General features: G+C 39.5%; 1 protein-coding gene across 1 annotated transcript in view; it reads right to left on the bottom strand.

The window, feature by feature from the left end:
* IL17REL (interleukin 17 receptor E like) overlaps nt 1–13611 on the bottom strand; it is a 77689-nt gene that overhangs the window by 16004 nt on the left and 48074 nt on the right. The window contains exons 6-11 of the mRNA XM_074952366.1: nt 10536–10580; nt 7327–7466; nt 7065–7136; nt 6069–6123; nt 3000–3163; nt 918–965 (exon numbers count right to left, since the gene is read on the bottom strand). Coding sequence (XP_074808467.1) covers nt 918–965; nt 3000–3163; nt 6069–6123; nt 7065–7136; nt 7327–7466; nt 10536–10580 — 524 coding nt within the window. The remainder of the gene's footprint in view (nt 1–917; nt 966–2999; nt 3164–6068; nt 6124–7064; nt 7137–7326; nt 7467–10535; nt 10581–13611) is intronic.

The following is a 13611-nucleotide window of genomic DNA, read 5'->3' as shown; positions in this document are numbered from 1 at the left end:
ACACTTGGGTGTGGACTCAGGTGAACACTAGGCAAATATTCATATGATTTAATATAATTTGGTTCAGCTTTACCTATGAAATTCTTATGAGGGTTGGAGAGACACTGAGTCTGAAGTTTTGGTATTTTTCAGTGTCTCAAGCGCTATTTCTCTCATCTGCAGTTGAACACTTGGAATACTGGCTTTGAGGACCTGATTCTGACCTCCCTTCCATTACTTTGATATTGGTGTATTTCCACTGATTCCCATAGGGTTACTGCCAATTTGCACCAGCATGAATGAGAGGAGTCTTGAATTCTGTGTGCTTGATTTTCCATGGCTTTCTACCTTGCCTAGCGATTTACATCTGTGTAAAGTCTGTGTAAAATACTACCCAAACAGAAGCACAGAGCTGCACACCCACTTTGCCTAGGTGTCCATAACTACACACTGCAATGGAGAATCAGGCCCTGAATTTTAATTTCAGTTTTGGTGGCAGGAATAGGTACTAAAGTCCTTCTTTGTAACAGCAGGGAAAACAGAACAAATGAATGGCAATATACAGTGCTTTTTATCTACATCTTCTCATTCTTAAATTTGCCATATTGTAAAAGCACATTTCTATTAGCCATGTTATGCCATCAGCTTTAAAGCCCATTAAAATAAAAAAATTGATGCCAGAATATGGTCCCATATGAGCCATTTTTCATATCTGACATTTTATTGACTTCCTTAACACATCCTCCTATTCTAATATTTTATATTAAATATTTCTAAATATTTCTAATATTCTAATATTTCTTATTCCTATTTTCTTTTCATGGGTTATATGGTAAGGAGTATTCTTCCAAAAGATTAGTGATGCATCTTTTGTAGCTGATACCTGCAAAATGAGGAGGGATGGTGTAAATGGTTAATCTACAAAAAAAGCAGTTTACCTTCATGCAAAGTCTTGGATGAGTGTCTACACGGGAATATTTTACCTGCTTGAAAAGAGAGTGCACAGAATTAGTCAGCTTTACAAACCAGTATCAACAGAAAGAACAAACCACTGAGCTGCAAACACTTGTACAACTGATGTATTAGAAAGGGAACTGAAGGTGTTCTCTTTTTTTTAAATGTGTCAATCAGTTAATCACATAAAGCAATTTAATTATAATGGACCAATCACTACCTTCAGTGGAAGTTTTCACTGAATAAAAAGGTACCAGGATTTAATCTGGTAATACCTAGCATGTGTATAGCATGTCTCATTTTCAAATCACATTACAAACAACTAATTAATTTTGAAGTGAAATGTAGTTAATTTTTTTACAGTATGTTTTATACAATGGGTCATACTCTACCCTCATAATTAAATAGGAATTCCTATGATGTCAATGGGAGATTTGTGCAAACAGGAGAATATGACCCATTAATCTAAACATAATTGATTTGGTCATGACTTGCTTTCTTTAATTCAATAACAAACCGATTACACAGCTCTTGTTGTTTCAAGCATGTCCTGAAGTCCCGCTGACTTCAATTAGGACTTCACACATGCTTAAAGTTCAGCATGCGCTTAAGTACCCTTCCAGAAAAGGTTGTTTTTCGGAATCGAGGCCTCAGTTTTTTTTAAAAAAGGGCCACATCCTTCAAAGACTCATTCAAGTGAGTGATCCTTACTCATGTAAGTAATCCTATTGAAACGAGTGGAAGTGCTCATGTAGTAAGGGCTTTGTGCCCAAGGAACAGCTTGCAGTGTCATGACCTAAGTTTGGTTTCTATGCCGTAGACAGTTTGAGGACAATGTGAAGATACACTTCTATACCCAGACCATATCCACAACTCAGCTCAAATCCCTTTATAAAGAAAAGAGAAAGGGGAAAAAAGAAAGGGGGGGGGGGAAATGCACCCTGCGTTTGAACACTAAAATTAGCCCAATAGCAACAATGGGGAAAGCGTTAAGTGAAAATACAAAATTCACAAGGGCATTTTTATTTTAATATTTATCTTCTGGTGGCAAATCCATTGTCCGTTTGAATGCTGGGTAATTTTACATGACAGTTGCCAAGCATAGCAAACTTAGGCCTTTATTCTGCAAAGACTTGTACTGTAAGCACACAAGAAGTCCCACTGGGACCACTGACATGTGTGACATTAAGCATGCATGTGTTTGTGGATCAGGGCTTTATTAAAAGCTAGACATCAGGACAATTGTAAAGGCTGAATAATCACTAACCACCTGGCCAGGATATCATACGATTGGCTTAACAATTATGAGACTTAAAAATTAAGAATTTGTGGTTCTTTTTATTTGCCTTCTGGTGTTACAGTCTTTAGGTGTCACATTTTCAATCTTTTCTCCACAACCATCAGAGATAGAACCTTACTTTTTTTAAAAAAAATGAAAGCTGAGATTCTTGTCTAACCATATGAATCCAGAATCTGGGGCTTTAGGAAAAGCACTCAGTATCACAAATGATTAAAGTATCACATGATTAAATCACAAGAGTTGGCAACACTGCTGAGTTATAAATTCTCTTAGTTCTGAAAATAACTTTTCAGAAAGGATCAAGCCACCCACAATTTCAAGGAGACTGATTCTTATTTACACTAAGGCTCTTTACACCAGTCTGGGAGTGCAACGGGACCTTAAAGTGGGTACAGATGTAATTGTGCTAATGCTAAGGTGCCATTACACTGCCAGTGTGGTGTAAAGGGGCTTTGCTGTACAAGAAAGTCAAGCCACAGTTATTTTAGGAAACAAAAAAAATTGTTTTCAGCAAAAATTTCTAGATTCACAAGAATTTCTATCATGAACCATTTTATCAATAGCATGTATTCAGTTCTCTGAATAATTCATGCTGTTATTATACAATAACAAACTGAGTGCTGTATAAGAACCTGTGTAGATAGGCTAGAACAGAAACAAGTATTTGCAACTGCCCTTATTCCATATCCCAGCTACTTATGTTATGCATTGGATTTAGGATATCACCCTTAGTCTTACAATCCTAATGACACTAAATAATGCTTACTTTCTCTGGAGCTGTAGTTGATGAGTTTTGTAGATCTACACATTGGTCATTCGACTGTGTTAACCTGCATAGGTTAACAGTGACGTGCACGGGACAGGCTGGTTTCCAGGCCAGTGTTTGTGTGGCTGAATTATATACAATGTTATCCCACAGTGCCTTTGTATCTATGCACAAACAGTAGAAGCATTTTTTTAGATTAATTAAATGAATCTAAATGATATTGAAACAAAAAAAATTCATGCATCAGCACTTAAAATAAAACCTAAGGACCAGCTTCTCCTTTCCCTGGCCCCTTGGGTAATCATTTCCACCCATGCAACCTTGGCTCAATCAGAATGGAAGCCTTTTTCACTCACTTTAACTGTAAATGACTATGCAAGAGGGCATGGTAGTGGTAAATTAGACTCACTCTATAGAGAGCAAATAAACTCAGAGGTGGAGTTCTAGGGCTCTGATTAATGATTAGAGATAAGTGAATAATTCACACAAGTAAACTGATCTGCATAATTAGCTTCTTTTTCTCTTCCCTGAAGATCACAAGCAGACTGCAATTTCACAGATTTATTCAACTTATTTTCAGGGGAGGGGGAAGGTGTGTGTACTTTCTGGTTTGCAAACAGTGTACTGAATACACACTGTTGAAAACTGGAGCTGTCTTAATTATTTGCGATTGGTTTAGTTCCCTGATTGGATGAATGTGGAAGAATTTCCAGCATGCAAATTTAAAATTGTAATTCTGCAAATACTCATGCAAGCAACTTGGAAATTTGGATTTGCCTAATACCTAATAAGAGGAAAATATATTTCTGCAAGTAGGTACATCAGTAAAACTAGGTCCTTTGAATGTTCACAAAAAAGTGAACACAAGGATGACCAGCATCATGGGAGATGTAATCTAGTTGAGAAGCCCAGCCTATAGGGGACAACGGGGGGCATGAGGTACCTGAACTACAACTTCCCATGAATCATAGAATATCAGGGTTGGAAGGGACCTCAGGAGGTCATCTAGTCCAACCCCCTGCTCAAAGCAGAGCCAATCCCCAATTTTACCCCAGATCCCTAAATGACCCCCTCAAGGACTGAACTCACAATCCTTGGTTTAGCAGGCCAATGCTCCAACCACTGAGCTATCCCTCCCCCCAGCAGTGGCTGAGGAGTACACAGTTTAATGCAGAATTGACTCAGAACAAAAAAATTTTGATATTTCCTAATCAAAACCTTTCAGAACTGTTTGTTCTGCCAAGAGTTTTGGTATTCTGACTTTTTGTCCTGGTTTGAGATAAAAGCATATGTTGAAGTATGAGAATTTCCTGCAGGACAGAAACCCTTCACCACACAAAACAATAAAAACCTATTTCATTTGCAGTTGTTACCACTCCCTCAAGCCAGATTGTGACTTCAGTGGAACTACCTGTGTGAGTAACTGCTCACCCAAGGAAGAGGTTTGCAATCAGGCTCACAGTCTGCAAATAATTTTACATTTATTATCGGCTTCCTATTTATTAATGCACCAGATTCAAGCTCTACATGCTTTAAACCGCTACACGTTTTCCTTCACATCATCTCCTACTCCCACTCAGGTTTCCTCTGCTCCTCCCTATTAAATACTCCCACACTCAGTTCTTCCTCTTCCTTTATCCACCCTTTACATTTGCAACAGCCTCCTCCTTCTTGTCTGCCAGACCCCTGCCTTCAAATACTTCCTTAAAGCCAACTTTCTTCATGAACCCTTCCCAAAGCTGAGCTTCAAGCTGTTTCATTCTGGCCTCCTCGTGCTTGAATTAAGAAACAAAAATTATATTCGCAAAAAGAAAAAGAGTACTTGTGGCACCTTAGAGACTAACCAATTTATTTGAGCATAAGCTTTCGTGAGCTACAGCTCACTTCATCGGATGCATACTGTGGAAACTGCAGAAGACATTATATACACAGAGACCATGAAACAATGCCTCCTCCCACCCCACTCTCCTGCTGGTAATAGCTTATCTAAAGTGATCACTCTCCTTACAATGTGTATGATAATCAAGTTGGGCCATTTCCAGCACAAATCCAGGTTTTCTCACCCTCTGCCCCCCCCACACACAAACTCACTCTCCTGCTGGTAATAGCCCATCCAAAGTGACCACTCTCTTTACAATGTGTATGATAATCAAGTTGGGCTTGTGTGTGTGTGTGGGGGGGGGGTGGTTGAGAAAACCTGGATTTGTGCTGGAAATGGCCCACCTTGATTATCATGCACATTGTAGGGAGAGTGGTCACTTTGGATAAGCTATTACCAGCAGGAGAGTGAGTTTGTGTGTGTGTGTTTTGGGGGTGGGGGGGAGAGAAAACCTGGATTTGTGCTGGAAATGGCCCACCTTGATTTTCATACACATTGTAAGGAGAGTGGTCACTCTGGATAAGCTATTACCAGCAGGAGAGTGAGTTTGTGTGTGTGGTTTTTGGAAAAAAAGGGGGGGGGGGGTGAGAAAACCTGGATTTGTGCTGGAAATGGCCCAACTTGATTATCATACACATTCTAAGGAGAGTGATCACTTTAGATAAGCTATTACCAGCAGGAGAGTGGGGTAGGAGGAGGTATTGTTTCATGGTCTCTGTGTATATAATGTCTTCTGCAGTTTCCACAGTATGCATCCGATGAAGTGAGCTGTAGCTCACGAAAGCTTATGCTCAAATAAATTGGTTAGTCTCTAAGGTGCCACAAGTACTCCTTTTCTTTTTGTGACTACAGACTAACACGGCTGTTACTCTGAAACCTGTCAAAAATTATATTAATAGAGCCAAAATCTGCTCCCATTTACACAATTTGATATCAATAGAGTTACTTAGCATTTATGTTGGTGTGAACTGAGAGCACAATTTGGCCTATTAGAAAAAAATAGGACGAAAAATATACATAGTAATACCTCATTTTAAAAATTATTTTCTATATTACAAATAAAAACTGTCACTGCTTAAAATGGAGCAATCCAAGCAGTGTCATTTTATATACAAGCACATTTAAGGAGATGGTACATGTCAGGAACTGACTAATAATACTCTGCCATGCAATAATTACAATCTACTTGCCATTTTTAAAAGGGCAAAGTTGTGTCCTCCTTGCATCTGGGATCGCCGACCAACCCTGCAACCCAAAGAATTGCCATTAGCTAGTCAATTATATTCTCAAATCTGCTATTTTTGAGGCAGTTCAACCCACATATTCAAAGTCAGAACACATCAAAACATCCCAGCCAAAGAGATGTGTCACAATAGCTGTTGGATTATTCTGGTTTTCTTTCATATTTTCCATAATTGAATGTCTATGTTTGGATTTTCATTTAATTTACTTGACATTCCAATTTAAGTTTTATTAGTAGCAAACTCTTTTAAATTCCTGAAGTGACACAATATCATTTCTAATATGTAACACTGTTGATTTATAAATTTTGGGTCCCAAGCCTACTCACGTTTAAGTCAATGGGTGTTTTGCCATTGATTTCAATGAGTTTAGGACAGACCCTAGACCTTTTTACTAGTAACCAATTGAACATTTATATCCTGATCCTGCAAACACATATGCATGTGCGCATATGTCCCACTGGCTTCATTATTTAAGCATGTGCGCAAGCTGAAACTATGCAATTGTAGACTGGAAATAAGGCATACATTTTTAACATGAGGATAATTAACCACTGGCCAATTTACCAAGGGTAGTGATGGATTCTTCAGCACTTACAATTATTAAATCAAGATTGGATGTTTCTTCTAAAAGATCTGCTATAGGAGTTATTTGGGGAAAGTTCTATGGCCTGTGTTATACAGGAGGTCAGATGAGATGATCTCAGTGGTCCTTTCTGGCCTTGGAATCTATGAATATAAGTGTCTGCAGGCTCACGGACATAGAATCCAATCGCCGCAGTTTCTAAGCACCCACAACTCTCACTGATTTGCTAAGCCTGGCTCAGAATCTGGCCATTCATACTACAGAATTTGCTGTAAAGAGATTGGCAGGAATAATGCACTTTTGGTGATCTCCTTTATTTAAGGCTGAGATAGATGCTGAAGGTTATCAAAATATTTTACCTCAATGCAGAGACAAGGCAGTAACTGGGAATATTGCAAGGAAGTTGACTTCAAAGACTCCTTCCTTTTTATCTGAAATTAAATAGAATTACTGGACTCACCATCTTCTATGCAGTAGCTGGCTTTCAATGAAACTACATATAAAAAGCTTAGGCCAGATTGTACAAACACATACACATGAGCAACATTACTCATTACTCAGAGTAGTCCCACTAAATTCAAACAAGAAAATACTCCCAGCCTGTAATAAATTCTTACTCACCAAAGCAAATGACCCCACGTCTTCACAGGTAAACCATTTGTGACATAAACGAACATAATAGTCTTGGTCTTGAAGAAAGTCTGATACATTCACAGATATGGTTTTCCTCGCCCTGTCCACATTATAATCCAACTTCCCAGCTGAGATAAGAACAAAATAAACACATTAAATTATTATACATAGGTTCCTAGTTACGTTGTCAATCACTGATTTTTTGTGTGTTTATTCCCCCTCATATTGAAACATTTGATTTCATTCAATGTATATTTAAGTCCACACAAATATCCTCTTCTTTTATGCTACTTAATGATTTTCATGAGATTGAAGTTCAGAGCCATCCAGTGTTAGTTAAAAAAAAATTAAACTAACAGTTATCAGGCCAAGATAGCTGTTACTATCCCTTAACAGCGTTTCCATCTGTAAATTCTAGAACTTGAAGAATCTAGTCATGGGTTATTCCCCCTGCCTGTCTCTTCCGAAACCTATTATGGCTAGAAAATATGAAATTTAAAAAAGATGTGCAGCTTTCTCTTAGACCAAAAGCATGTTTGACCTTCTGAACAAAATCTTTTATTGCCAAGCCTCCACGGGCCAGGATAGCTGGCTGTTGGGTAAGTTAATTTCAGTCTAGCTGTGGGGTCCTCTATGGTGGTCTAACTAGGAATCTTCCCAGCCCTTGCAACTATGGTCCAAGATGCACAGAAGTCTGGGTTTTTTTTAATATATATTTGCAAATATTAGCATATGAATGGGAGCATAGTGAGCAGAGTGGTGGCACAAGTAACTTTTTCCTGATACTCAGTCTAAAAATGTCTTTGAATAACAACTTCTATGTATACTTCTTGTGGTCTTTGTCAAAGCTGCACATATCATTGAGAAAAGAAATATTTCTTGTAGCAGCATCAATCTGCTACATGGCTTGAGGGATGAGGATTTTGCACAATGGCTCAGTTCTGGCACTAGAATGTGTCTGTCTGGTTTCTTGGATGATAGTACAATCTATCAGCTGAAATAGGGCTTAGATTCCTCTGTAGAACCGTTGCAGCCTGTAGTTGGCACTAGAGCTAGGCAACAGAAAAATAATGCAGTTTTCACAAAATCCAAATTTTCCCATGAGAAAATTACTACAAAAAATTGTCAGGAAAATATAAATGAAATATTTTGATTTGGGTCAGTTGGACCCAAATCAGAATATTTTGTTTTGTTGAACTGATCTGAAACATTTAGTTTCAAATCAGTTCAACAAAACATTGAACTACATTTTCGTATCAGCACACTGCCTTATGAGAGTTATATTTCAGATCGCCATCTCTCTTATGGGCTGGGCTTCCCAGAAGAATTCATCTCCCATAATGCAATGCAGATTTCTCTCTGACTGAGCTGCCTGGTACATCAGAGGAGTCACAGGACTCTAGGTGCATCATGGGAGGGATAGCCAGGGAGCCTCGCCCAGAGGAAAGAATGAGGCATCAGGCTCCCAAACAACGACTGCCATGAGGCAATGCGCCACTATGTGCTTCTTCAGTTCAATAAACTAACACAAAACATTTCAATTTTGGGAATGCAAATAATGTTTTCTTTTGATCAAAAATGTCAAAATGAAACAGTTTTGATACTTTCAGATCAGTTTTTCAGAATTTCTGTTCTGCAAACAAAATTTATTTGTTCACAAGGACAAAAACAAATGTTGAAATGTCAGGCTTTCTGGCTGGACAGACATTCCAAATTTTGCTTAGCTATAGTCGGGGCATAGGGACTTTGTCGGTTGCATCAGGAACCAGGTATATTAGAATTTAACAAGGACATCCTACCTGCTGCTTTTAATTATTCATTGTGTTACATTGTTCAGCGTAAAGTTGGAGCTTTGGTCTTCCAATCATTTGTGTCCATTCATTCATTTGAAGAATGTTATTGATAAACTCCACATTGTCCACTACATATTCTACAAGAAGCTGACCACCTAGTGAAAATACTGCATGTCTCTAAGGGGAACATAAAACTTTTTGGTGGTGATGGAGGGCTATGGAGGTGGAAATTAATAGACACATGTCAAAGGATAAAAATTTAAAAAACAGGTCTATCCCCAATAGGGTTGTTTTTTAAGGCTATCAGCCTTGACACTGCCCCTTGAAGCCCTCTCTCTTTAAAATTACACTTTGAAGCAAATGGGTATTGTTGGCACATGTGATTTTCATTAAACTTTATTCACTGTGCACACATGATTAACTTTCCGTTGCCCTTTAAGGAGCAAGCATATGCTAAACTCTTGCCCCCCTTTTTGTTGGTAATGGCATTATATGGTAAGTTCTTTGTTTACATGATCATATAGCACTTGACACAGGGTTATGCCATGTGGGAAATTGTTCTATACTTTCAGCATGGTTAATGCATGTTTATAAAATAACTATTTAATATACTAACTGTAGTAGATAAATATGCAAGAGATCCCTTGTCGTGTGGATCTACCATAAGACTTTACGGGGAGTTGCGGGTGCTCATTTTTTAATATGTGTTTCTTTCCCCTGTTGCTGTGTGAAAGACCCACACCAACAACAGGAGAAACTGACTGATTGACAATGTAGAGGAAATTGTGAACCTAGCTGTATACAAAGTTCTGTCAAATGTTCAAACCGCAAAATCACAGAAAATGCTGGGTCTTCCTCTAATCTCTTCCAGTTATAACCATCCTAAATGTTACTTGTAACAATAGTAGGTAGAAAAATATTCACCATGATTTTATAAATTGGCCGTATCCCTTTAAGTAGAAAGGGACCTTTCCTGTAGTCTGTACACTCCAGCAATAGTCACTATAAATTTAACTGATGTCAGTAGGAATACTCCCATGCTGGTTAAAGTCTACAGCAGAGGTCCCTGAGTGTATACCTGGAGGCCAGACCTGTGTGTGTAAGATTTAATATTAAACAAAGTGTTAACCCCACTTTATCTACAGTTTCCAAGTCAATGTGCCCAAACCCTTCCATTTGGCAGAATACCCCATGCTCTACCAATTGTATAATTTTTGTTGATAACAGTTGGAAATGCAGAAAAATATTATAGCTATACAGGTATAGACATAACAGGGAATGGTCCATTGGAATATTTGGCAGCTGTAAAATATTTATCCATCTTGATTGCTTGACTGTATGCAACTGTACAAGCACAATGACAATGCGATGCATGTGTTTTATGTCCAGTGATGCTCAACTCACCAAAACAGACTGGAATATGTTTTCCCACATCATTGTTCCTGCAATCTGCAAAATACAGAACAAGAGTTTTCAGCAGTGTTGAGATAACTATATACCTACAAGAAGTCTATCTGGGTATTTATGTGGCTTTCATCACCATAGTCCTGAGCACCTCCTAAAAGGAAATTGCTCTAATGCACTTGAGGACCATCCCCCTGTTCTGTTTGTTTGTTTGTTTTTGAAGGCAGAACATGTATGTCCAGTACAAAAAGTCATAGAAGATAATGGCACATAGAAAGTGCTTCCTTCCTTCTCACGCACTGATCACTTCACACTAGTATTAAGGAAGTTCTTGCCAGTTTGGGCTCTCTCTCTCTCACTACAAATGTTCATGAGAACCTTAAACAAATTTGCAATCTGGGCTGTTACACCACATTTCTTTATCCATTGTTACCTGCAATTAATTTAAGACATTCTTCCCTAGTTTCCCAACATAATTTATCTTATACAAATGTTTGTGAACATTTTTCATGCTGATTTCTGTTACAAGAAATGAAACTTCCTAGGAAGTTTGCCCAACATAAAGGTCAATTTAGACCCTGAGCCACGTGCAGCTCTTCAGAAGTTAATGTGCGGCTCCTTGTATAGGCACCGACTCCGGGACTGGAGCTACAGGCGCCAACTTTCCAGTGTGCCGGGGGGTGCTCACTGCTCAACCCCTGGCTCTGCCACAGGACCTGCCCCCTCTCCACCCCTTCCTGCCCCCTCCCCTGAGCCTACCATGCCATTGCTCCTCCCACCCCCCAGAGCCTCCTGCATGCCACAAAAGAACTGATCAGGAGGTGTGGGGAGGGATGGGGAGGCACTGATCAGCGGGGCTGCCAGTGGGCGGGAGGTGCTGGGAGCTGATGGGGGCAGGGGGATGCTGACATATTACTGTGGCTTTTCATCAATGTACATTAGTAATTCTGGCTCCTTCTCAGGCTGAGGTTGGCCACCCCTGATTTAGACCCTGGCAGATAGGACTAATTTCTGACAGCATGTTAAGGATTGATTTAAACATGCACTTAACTAACTCTATACATCTCCAAGGTTGCTTCCTAGACTTAACTTTTTTGGCTAAATCAATACTGGAGCAGGCTTTTGCTTTCTTTTTCCCCATACAATGCCAGGAGCAATTTTCCAGTGTATATCTTTGTTCCTTCTTCCATGTAATGTGGTATAAATGAAAAGCAGGTTTTTAGAAAGCCCAGTTTGATGTTACACACTATATTTCTCATGCAATAAAAAGTGAGGTAATGTAACATGAAATTGAAATGTTTGCTAAACATCAAGGTTTTATATTTATGGTAGGGCTGTCAAGCGATTAAAAAAATTGTGATTAATTGCACGATTAATTGCACTGATAGCTCATAACAGAATACCATTTATTTAAATATTTTTGGACGTTTTCTACATTTTGAAATATATTTATTTCAATACAGAATACAAAGCGTACAATGCTCACTTTATATTTTTTATTACAAATTTGTGCTGTAAAAAACAAGACATACTATTTTTCAATTCACCTCACGCACATACTGTAGTGCAATCTCTATTGTGAAAGTTGAACTTACAAATGTAGAATTATGTACAAAAAATAACTGCATTCAAAAACAAAAAGTAAAACTTTAGAGCCTACAAGTCCACTCAGTCCTACTTCTTGTCCAGCCAATCACTCAGACAAACAAGTTTGTCTACATTTGCAGGAGACAATGCTGCCCACTTCTTGTTTACAATGTCACCTGAAAGTGAGAACAGATGTTTGCATGGCACTGTTGTAGCAGGCGTTGCAAGATATTTACATGCCAGATGCGCTAAAGACAGGGCTGGCCTTACCATGAGGCAGCCGCCTCAGGTGCCAGACTGTGGAGGGCACCACTAGGACCCAGAGTATAGAAAATTGTGTCTGCTGCTGGTGCCTATGTATTCTCTCTGCTCTAGATGCACAGAGATGGTGGTGTGCTGTGCTGGAGGAAGGAGGAGGGCACAAGAGACATAACAGGCAGGCAGGAGAAAAGAAGAGAGAGAATAACAAAGCAGCAGGAGCTGCAAGGAGAGAGAGGAGGAGGAGCCTCTTATGTACCTCTCTAGCACCCCCAGGAGCCTGGACTGATTAACACCAGCTTCTCAGGGAGTTCCTGTTTCCTGCTGCTTCCCTGAACCCACTTGAGGAGAACAGGCAGTCAACTGAAGTAGTAGGAGCCAGTTAGGTCCTTAAGATGCTGATATCTTCCCTCACTCAGGCCCTGCTACCAGCCTGCTTACTTGTCCCCTTCAACTGAGTGTTGAGAGCCACTATAGCTGGCACAGAACAGCAGTCATGAGTGAAAGAAGAAAATGCCCCTCTGGGGCAGCATTCAGAAAAAGAAAAAGCAAAGGAAACTTTTCTATCTAAGCAGGAAGGAGTTCTCCTGAGAGACATAGACACAAATGTTCACAGTGAGCCTTACATCCTCACTGGGGCTGGGAGTGGTGAGGAGATGACTGATCTTCCAGATAGTCAGAGTACAGGTGACCTGGCAGCTACTGCAGCATCCATATCTCCATCTCAAAAGGATGTAACCATGTACATTCCTGAAGAAAAGTGTAGATCAGAGAAGAGAGTGTGGTGGAGGTGCAAGAAACAGCTGCTGCTGCGTTTAGTTCCTTAAGTCTAGATGATCCAGGATTGTGGACCCACTTGAGCAGTAACCTGACGGACTTCCTTGTACAGAATGGGCCACAGCAAGTGAAAAACTTCATGTTCCCCAAAGACAATAAAATAGAAGTTTCCATCCAACACATTACTGGCGTGAAATCCCCAATGGTGACAAAGTGGAGAGGCCGTGGCTTATGTACTCAAAAAACCCAGAATGCTGCATACTGTTTTTGTTGCAAACTCTTCCAGTCTAATGTTCCAGCCACATTGGGTTCTACAGGAACAAGGGACTGGAAAAAATCTGGCTAGAAATCTGGCATGCCATGGGAAGGCAGCAAAATCACTAGAGAGCATTCCATAGGTGGAAAGAGCTTGAGATGAGACTAATGTTAAAGGCCACCATAGATGATCAGCATC

Source organism: Natator depressus, chromosome 1, assembly GCF_965152275.1.
Source record: "Natator depressus isolate rNatDep1 chromosome 1, rNatDep2.hap1, whole genome shotgun sequence".
Lineage (NCBI taxonomy): Eukaryota > Metazoa > Chordata > Testudines > Cheloniidae > Natator > Natator depressus.
This window is presented reverse-complemented; position numbering and strand designations above follow the sequence as displayed.